The sequence below is a fragment of the Pisolithus orientalis genome, assembly GCF_024613125.1.
Source record: "Pisolithus orientalis strain OTSU chromosome Unknown F5J12scaffold_5, whole genome shotgun sequence".
NCBI lineage: Eukaryota > Fungi > Basidiomycota > Agaricomycetes > Boletales > Pisolithaceae > Pisolithus > Pisolithus orientalis.
In genome coordinates, this window is record NW_026260786.1 from 1,471,996 (window position 1) to 1,481,498 (window position 9,503).

Below are 9,503 nucleotides of genomic sequence, written 5' to 3' on the forward strand. Positions count from 1 at the left end.
CTTTCGTGCGTGCCGGTCTTTCCATCTGCCCTCCATGCTCGCTTCAACTTTGATACCTGCGGGAGTGGGACCGGCTGCCTTTAATCCCAATACTTAGCACCCGGGATAACCACGTGGAGGGTAGGGGCGAATGTGTCTCGAATTAACCATTGAACTCGGATTGCGTGTTTTGGTCTAGGAGAACAACCAAGTCAATAAAGAAGGGCAGACCTAATGTTTGCACAGCCCTGTCGGGTTGCGGGATAAGCGAAAAACCCTCAAATGACAACCGCATGTCCATAGCACGTACGAACGGTGAGTTCACACAACGGATTTTGGAGAGTTAAGGACAGGTCTTAATGTAGTAGAAAATGTAAAGACTGCACTTGAAAATTAATTCAGCAATTTTTCGAAGGCGAAACTTGAAGTTTTTGTGAACGCCTCGATGTTTACCAAGACTTCAAGTTTACGCACATGTATCGACGGCGTCAGAACATCAATTTTAGCTTCAAGTTTGGTAGTGGTTTGAATGTGCGTGCAAACTTCCGATTTCGTCTTCACATTGCGACTTCAACAAAACGTCAAGAATGAACGTTGAACCCCAGTCAAAACTGGACGGGACGTAGGGGGACGTACGAGGACGAGAGCTGACAACGTTGCTTAATAGGGAAAAAAGTCGGATGTGGTCAGATGTCGCCCTGTGCCATCTCATTTCCTGCATGACGGGGCAGACCCACAGAGGACGACCGCGGCTTTTCTTCCTTTCAATCAGATCTTGTCATATTTCAGTAGATACTGTGTATATAGCATAGGTTATGACAACAGCGGCCCAGCTCTGACCAGATCTGACTTCGTATGCGTTGATCCGATCTTGTCATTTGTAGTCACTTCACAACATATTGCATTCTGACCCCACAGCATCTTGTCGTACCATACAGGATCTGTACTATACAGACCCTAATCAGGTAACATACGACCAGATGCAGCGCCTCGCGGGCGCGGGTGGGACCAGCAGGTATAATACAGCAGCACGCTCCACATCGCCGGCCATCCCAAGCGAGAGAACGAGAACGCGAGCATAAATGTGCGAGAACGATCGAATGCGAGAGAACACGAATTATAGGATACAGTGGAGGGGAACGAGCAATGCGGGTACAATTCTAGCAGAGAATTGATTGAGTGCGACCACGACAAAACAAATGAGAGTACAAACGAGCGAGAATGATCGCATGTGAAAGAACACGAATTATTGGATGCAGTGGAGGGGAACAAGCAACGCGAGTACAATTCTGGCGGAGAATTGATTGAGTGCGACCACAACAAAACAAATGAAAGTACAAACGAGCGAGGGCAATATCTAGTGGCTGGCCATCCAAAGCGAGAGAACGAGAGCGGGGAGAACGATGTCTAGTGTAGCTTGCCTTTGCAGACGGTGCTGTCAGACGGCTTTGTCCACAGACCCTCCTTCTCAAGCTGCTCAGCTTCGATGCGATAATCTTCACGTTGAGTTGCTGTTAGGGCGTCCCAGTATACGCGGAACTCCTCTGTCGTGCCGTTTTTAGAGACCTGCTTCAACCATCGCAAAGCGCACAAGTTCCTTGTGTAAAATGGAGGTTAGTAATGTTACGAAAGAGAAACTGAACTTGCCTAGCGTTCTTTGCCGCACCGGGGCGCATCTTGCTGACCTTCTTTGCATCGACCTTCGCTGTGATCGTCAGTGGTTCGGAACTTGTGCACTCGCTTGCAGGTGGAATCCGGGGCTGGGCTGGGACAAGAGGTGCCCTCTTCGGAATTCCTTGCATGCCAAACACACGAGAACTAAGTGATAGAATAAGCCTATGTCTATTGTTACGAATGAAACGTACAGTGGGTTTGCTAGTGGAAACTCGTTCTCCTTATTGGAATTATGTCGGGGCAGCGCAGATGATACAGCGGATGTCGAACACTCAGCAGGTGGCACCGACGTTGATTGCGAGCGGATAGGCGATGGCTTGGGCATTGGTAGAAACGCACCAAATGGCACGTCTGCGGCGTTCCCACATGGACTTGGAGAACGTGATGCTATGACTGGAGTTAGCGCGCAGTGATCTTGTGGCTCGGTCGAGGGCCCGCTACGACGATCAGCTTCAACTAGCGCTCAACTGATGTTAGCGCTGAACGTATCAGAATAAAGGCACTTACCGGTATCAGGTAACCCGAGGTTTTCTTGTTGCCGCAAAGCGCTCGGTTCTTCGGCGGCTGGCTGTACAAGTGTATCCGAACCTCGGAGAGTGATAATTAGTAACAGCACGTAGGAAATGAAGCGTTGTACCTTTGGATCGCTTTGCGCGTGGGTGTGGATGCGAAAGTAGAGGCAGGCCACCCCCATCATCATTCTCACGCTTTTTACCTTTTAAATCAAGGGGCGAGATGACAGCTCCATCGGATGCTTCCTCTGACTCTTCCATTAGAGGGGCTTTGCTTGACGAAGCATCCTTCCATTCGCCAGTGGGTGTGAGGTGATTTTTGCGCCACTTGGGATAGTCCGTCACACAGAGCATCTCGAGTTTGAATCCATCGTTATCAAGTGCGAATAGCGGATGTTTCTTGACCATGATCTTGTATACGAGCTCTTTGTCAGAAGTGCTGACCTTGGTCCATGTTGGCGGTGCAAGCTTGCGCTGGACGAGCTCAGCCCATGCGCTGCGAAGGGTTGTTCGGACAGCACTCAGCTGTTGTGAGGTTAGTGGGTCACCGTTTTCGAGCTCCAGCCAAGGCGCTTTTCCACGATCGAGGCCTTGAGATTCAGGAGAAAGGGTAAATGCGTCATAGTCCACTTTAGTCCAGAAACGGACGGCAGGGTGCTTCTCCTTGAGAGTACGTTCATCCAGACTAGGAGGACCCTGTGTGATGACATCTGCGAGTGAGAAGGTCAAAGGGTCTGTATCATCCGGTAGTTTCAGCACAGAGATTAGCGAATGGAAGGCCGCCCTGACAACGACCCAGTCAAAAAGCAGAAGTCACCGTGATTAAGCCATACTTAATTGTATCACGTTCGGCGGCAGTCTTGGTCAACTGGTTCTGCAGGTTGTTGATCTCCGACTCGTACAGTCCACTGCTCAGATTATATCTCATGTGCTGGTGAGAGAAACGAGACTATTGCTACATATATGCACCATTTTTGTGATTCAAGCGATGAATTGTGCCAATGAAAGAATTCGGAGAATGGAACTCGCCTGAGAATGCCGAGCAAACGAACTATCCTGGGGGTCGATCTGGGTCTGATGACGGCGGAATCCTGGCTGTGTGGGGCTCTCTGGAGTGTCTAAAAGGCTTGGTATGCTACTCATAAAGCCAGATTGAGATCCGCCGAACGGATCCATGGTATCAGCGAGGGGGAGGGGGAATAGGAGGAGAGCGATGGTGGTGGTATTAGGCAAAGGTTATTTTCCCACGCTACGGTAGTCTTTGTGGCAGCAAGTACGAACAAGTTTGGTACGGCCAAGTCTAATCATTACTACATGGACCTACCCCTTGCCATCCAACATTTCTTCAACATACCAGATGATATTGATCTCGACAACACTATCCTGAGTGATCCGAGCCTGACTGAGAGCAGCAGCAGCCCACCCCACCTAACAGTGTCTGACGATCAGTTGCTCTCCCCGGATTATTGGCTCTCCAATGCTGCTTGATATGCTCAACTTAGGCAGCGCTTTCTTCCGTACAAACTCTCAACAACCTCTTCTAATGCCAACTGGGTTGATGACCTGTAAGTATACACAGTAAATTTCTATTACTTTCCACCTCACTCTCTGTAGTTTCGATCATTCTCCTCATGTATGCATGCCAGTGGTTTTGACGATAACTGCCACGACGTGTCCATCCCCTGGTTCCACAACAGAACCCGAATCCGAGTCAGAGACAGGTAAGTAAAATTATCATTCTATCCAACTCGATGCAGCTTGAGTTGGATGACTGAGTGTGACTCAGATGCTTTGCTTCCAGCCTTGGAGTGCATCTCCACCCCCTGTCCTACTAATTCCAATGTAGCAGCTTTGGAACCGCGTCCGTCGCCTGGTTCGACAACTGAATCCGAGTCAGACGTCCCTGTGCAAGAAGCAACACCATGCCTGACTATAGCACAACATCCATCTCCCAGTTCGACAACTGAATCTGAGTCGGATGTCCCTGCGCGAAAAGACACACCATGCCTGGCTTTGGCACAACGTCTGTCTCCTGGTTCAACAACTGAATCCGAGTTGGATGTCCCTGTGCAAGAAGAAACACCGTGCCCAACTATAACATGACTTTCATCTCCCAGTTTGACAATCCCGTCTGGCCCAACAAAGCCCAAGAAGAAGAGTATATTCGATGCTCCAAGCCCACCTCTGCCGGGATCAATTTATTGGAAGTATATCACACCAGAAGAAGATGCAAAATGGTATGATCGGGCAAGAAGAAACTCTGAATTTGACACAGTTCGGTGTTGGAAGTGGGAGCTCAAGAAGGTATAAGAAGTAGTACTGTACATGTAGCAACTGTAAACTGTAGTTAACTCAATCATCATGGTCTTCATCGTCTGCCATATCATCCTGGATACCCTTGCCTTCATAAGAAACACCAAATGTAGCAATGTCCAGCCCTGGCCACTCCACCATGAAGTAACAATGGCCTACATCAGGGAACTGGTGTAACACCATTCCTACTACACCTGTGATCGATGTGACATCGATAATACGCACGTCGTCTTCCAAATGTTGGCACACATAAACAGTTTGATATGAAAGTTTGAATAGATTTGGGCTGGGGGGGGAGAACATTGTGACCACCGCTACATTCTTCCAGATCCAAGCATTGCCAGGACCTTCGGCTCAAACAGCAAGGCGAGTAAAGTATTGGACTTCCACTACATGGGTAGTCTCAGCGAGTACAACCTGGAAAATATGTGTTAGGACATATCTGTGATTGACTTTAGGACATACCTTAACAAAATGGGCTGGCTGTATCTGGTCTGGTGTGTGTAGTAGCTCCCTCCATGCAGTTCGGGCAATCTGCCCATTAGGCAAGCGCAGGTGGGCCCATCGATATATTTTTGTTGTGGAAGGTTGACCTAAATAGTTGGAAATCGCAATGCTCGCCAGGCCTTGGGGAAAGACTGGACATCAATCTCGTTTGCAAAGTAGTATATAGCCATTATCAAGGTCAGCCGCTGTCGATGGGAAGAGTGTCTTTTCGGGGCACAGACTAGGTACCATCGCCTTTAATGCATTGACTTGGCAACGCTGTACTCCCTTGCACAACAAGTTAGCATATGGATTTGATGGCTGTCGAATCTCCTGACCCAGGTTGCCGATGGTGTGCTCCATAGTCCACTGGGAGTAACAGATAGCAGGACCCTTCTTGGTTGTTTGCTGCATCAAATGGGACACCTGATGTACACATGGCCTCATGAAGTGGAGTCGGGCTGCAGACCTCTGGCAGTAGAGTTCTTCGTAATCGAGTGGCCATTCTGTGAGTAGTACATGGGCATCACAAAGTTCTGAGCAGGTGATATGGGTCTGGCATATGAGCTGGAATCCTCGGACTAGCTTGCAGAAGTTGTGCCAATACACTTCGGGAAGGATGCCATGCAGTAATGCAGGCACAATACCGAACATGTACAACTGGAACTCCCACGTCTTGTATCCAGATGAGATCTTTTCAGCGGGGTTATGTGGCTTGTGATCAAAAGAACCTGGAAGGTGCTGAGCGGCAGATGATACGAGGGCACTGTGGAGTTCCCAAGCATCAGAACGTCTGAATACGGCCCATGGCTATTGTGAGAGATGGTCAGGGGGTGTGCAATCAATTGTACCGCACCACAATGATAGAAATAGATCTGAAAGGAGGGCAGCAAGGTGCATAATATCAGGAGTGAGGCAATCAGGGATGCCAAGCATATGGGAGACATTGAGACCAAGAAGGATGGCAGGTTTGGTGATGCTAGTTTCCATGCAAAGCTTCTTGTATTGTGTTGTATTGTGAGTGGCAACCAAGAGACAGAGATTTTCAAAGTATTTGGAAGAACTGGGGTCTTGGATGTCATATGGACTGTGGTTGGGGTGATTACTGCCTTCCATGTTGTAGTTGTTTGGGAGAAGTAAGGCAGGGTAATAGTGATTCCCTTTGTGGCATCCAGGGAGTCCACAATATAGACGACAGCCATTGTGGCCACTGTGCCCACCATCCCATTGAAATAGACCAGGCCAGGGCCGTCAGCTGTTGCAAAGATGAGATACAAGTCTGATAGAAAGGTAATGTTTCGGGATGCATCCCAGATGTGTAAATGTTCATTTTGTAGAGCAGCAAGATGGTGGAGGCCAGGGAATAGAAAGGAGTCGACATTCTTGGGTTTGTTAGGACCTGGGATAAAGCCACCCGGCAGGACATAGTGCTTCTTGTAGTGCTTGTCTGGGGCATGGTTCATAACAATCCAGATGTATATCCAGCAGTCGGACTCCTTGCTTTCATAAAGCTGAGCACCATTGAGCGAAATCATGAGGACAATGTCATCAGGTTTGATATCACCCTGCTTGACAGCCTCAAGATAGTCTGACCCTTTGCTAAAGTCATTGTAAAGATCGATCACACCACCATTGATATGAAGCTGTTCACAGATCCGCTGCATCTCCTCTTGTAGATACTGAGTTTCTTTAGTGTGCTCAGGATTGCACCAAAGTGCTTGAAGTTGGGGCCCAAGCAGTGTGAGTCAAAGTGAGGTTCAGTGGTGAAAACCAACCAAAACCAACACAAAAGACAATGAAAGCAAGTGGTGGTGTCCCTATGCGGTACCTAGATGGTAGAACCTGTTCTTTGGGAGGGTTTTTTGCAAGCTACAACACTCAAAGATGAGTGCTGAGGGTTGGGGGTGTTCCTGACGAAGAGGGAGCAAGAATGTGATGGAAAGCGATAGGGTAGACTGCTGTCAGCCTACAGAAGGATGGATGGTGACTTAATTCAATGTCCTAAGCTGTACTGAGCTCAGGGAGGGCTTGGAGCGAAGTATATGGATGATAGATGATGATAAGCAAAGTAGATGATAGCTAGACCCTTAATAAAGTCTCAACTATCGAAGCTGATGAATGATTTACTGAGAGATGATAAATTGCGAGCAAGAGGGGCTCTCTGATGTCTTCTTTTTTGCTACCTAAGTACAGTGACTTATATACAGTACAGGGGCATTGCCTATGGAAAACAAGGTGTAAACACTTGGTAAGCAATTGGTAACTGATGAGTAAGGAATGTAAGCGATGGGTAATTGTCTTGGAAAGCATTGGTAAGCATTGGTAAGGATAAGTAAGCCAAAAAGCAAAGAATCAGTAAGCAAAGTCAAAAGATTGGTAAGTATTGGCAATAGGTGAGTCAAAGACAGTCAGAATGTCAAAGTATGAGTCAAGCAATGTCAGGAACTGGGAAAGTGCACTGGAATCACATCAGGGGGAGGCTGTGCATGTCACATCTTGAAGAGATCGCTTCTAGGCCAAAGTGGGATGACAGAGAAGCAGCGCTGATCTGATGCTGATATAGTACATCCAAAAGCAGACAGGGTGAGTCAGATGTCAACAGGTGTCAAGCTTTGGGGGTCTGTGGGGTGACAGGAGCATAGGGGATTGCAACTTTCCCCCCCAAACCATCCTCTCAGTGAAGCAAATAAAAACTTCATGAAGGAGGCTCTGTTGGAAGAGAGGATGAAGGGGGAGTGTCTTCTGCTGTATCTTGCAACAAGGAGGCAAGATGTGCATCACACTCGTCATGGATGCGATCAGGGAGAGTGGAGAACAGTAGATTATACTGTAGCTGTCGCAATTTTGGAAGAATGATGGATGAGACTGGTATGAAGACATTGCAGGGGGCAGGGAGGAAGGATCCATATGCTTCTTGGACTGGAGAGACTGAAACGACCACATAAGACCTTTCCAAGCGAATGACAGACCTGAGGCGACCAAAGAACGTCCTCCTGGAGGTCATACTGACAAAAAGAACACGCTGTCCAAGCTGGATGGGCTGAGAGGGGGCAGACGAGGGTGGGATGTACCAGGACGCTTCAGGACAGAAGCTGGTAAGAACTCCTGGTAGATATATGTAGACATGGTCCCTAGCAAAGGGGACAAGCGAAATGACTGATGTGGAGGCAGCCATATCAGAAGAATTAGTGAAATGAGCATCTTTTGGAGGGAGTGCTGTAGAAATGTGTGGAGTGCACAAATCCTTTCCAATCTTGGAAGGTAGGATCACGTGGCTGAGCACTACAAGCGAGTGTGGCAATGGTTTTGGTGTCTGCAGAACTGGTGGAGATACATCAAAAACTGGAATGCCATACATGGGCGCTTAAGAATTTTATTGGCGCTTAACTCACCTCCTCCTTTTTCTTTGGCATTGACAACCTGTTCTTGTGCAAGGGATGACTGCCGACATTGCTGGCTGTCCTTCTTTGCATGAGGGCTATGGTCTTCACCTCCATTCATCAGCTACATCCATGTCCACCTCACCAAACACCTTTGGTGTGTGACAGTGGTATAGTAACAAACTTGCGGCAGGCAATGTGAGATCGCCCACCACTGGTTCACAGTTGGATAGCATCATAGCGATCCTCACCACATATGGGACATGCATCAAGTGTAGCATATGGGCCTGTGAAGGCTATGCATGTGTCTGGGCACATATCATGTTCAATCAACTCTACACCTGTATATTCTGCGATGAGCTTCTTGATGCTGTAATAGCTCAGCACCCCCATGGCATTCCCCTTGAAACAATGTCCTGCCAATTGTCTGATGGACTTGTAGGAACTAATGGCAGAATGTTCAAGTGCAAAGTATGACTCGATTCCAAAACGAATTGCATCATCATCAACTGTAAGTCGGTCACGAGGTGGATTCCAAAGTCTATGGAGTGCTGCATCATCTAATTTGGCGACGGGATCGTCTAGCGATGTGGTACAGAGGAGTTCGATGAATTGAATGGCATCTGTATGCTTTGATTGGATAGCAGCATGCTTGAGAGCATCGATGTCAAAGACAGTACGAGAGGGAATGTGAGCGTCACAAACAGGTGATTGGGGAGCCTGAGGTGAAGAAGGTGGGGGAGCTTCTGGGCTTCCTGGCTGCTTGTCTTCATGCACTTGATGGGGTGAAGCAGGGGGTGGGGGAATTTCTGGGATTTCTGATCCTCTGTGGCCTTGCTTGTCTTCATGCACTTGATGGGGTGAAGCAGGGGGTGGGAGGACTTCTTGGGTTTCTGACCATCTATAGCCCTGCTGGTCTGAAGGAGACAACCGCAGATTGTCTCGAGGAGCTGGAATGTCATTCTCCCCCACCTAGATGATTCAGTATAAACCCAAGAGCAAAAAACAATGCTACATACCTCTAGTGTGTGTGGACCACCATCAGTACGCCCATCCATCTGTAAATTGTGGGTATAAGTCAGTGAAAATTGGAAGAATACATGGGACATACCTCACACTCTGAACGTGCCTGCTTACAATGTCCTTGTGTCGCATCTCC

At 48.1% G+C, this 9,503-nt stretch overlaps 1 protein-coding gene across 1 annotated transcript; it reads right to left on the minus strand.

The window, feature by feature from the left end:
* Positions 1–8,563: 8,563 nt before the first annotated feature.
* F5J12DRAFT_715953 (uncharacterized protein) lies at positions 8,564–8,962 on the minus strand (the record flags this gene model as incomplete). The annotated part of the gene is made up of 1 exon (XM_051740982.1): positions 8,564–8,962. A coding segment is annotated over one exon (399 nt), but the record flags the coding sequence as incomplete, so codon positions are not given.
* Between the last annotated feature and the right edge of the window lie 541 nt (positions 8,963–9,503).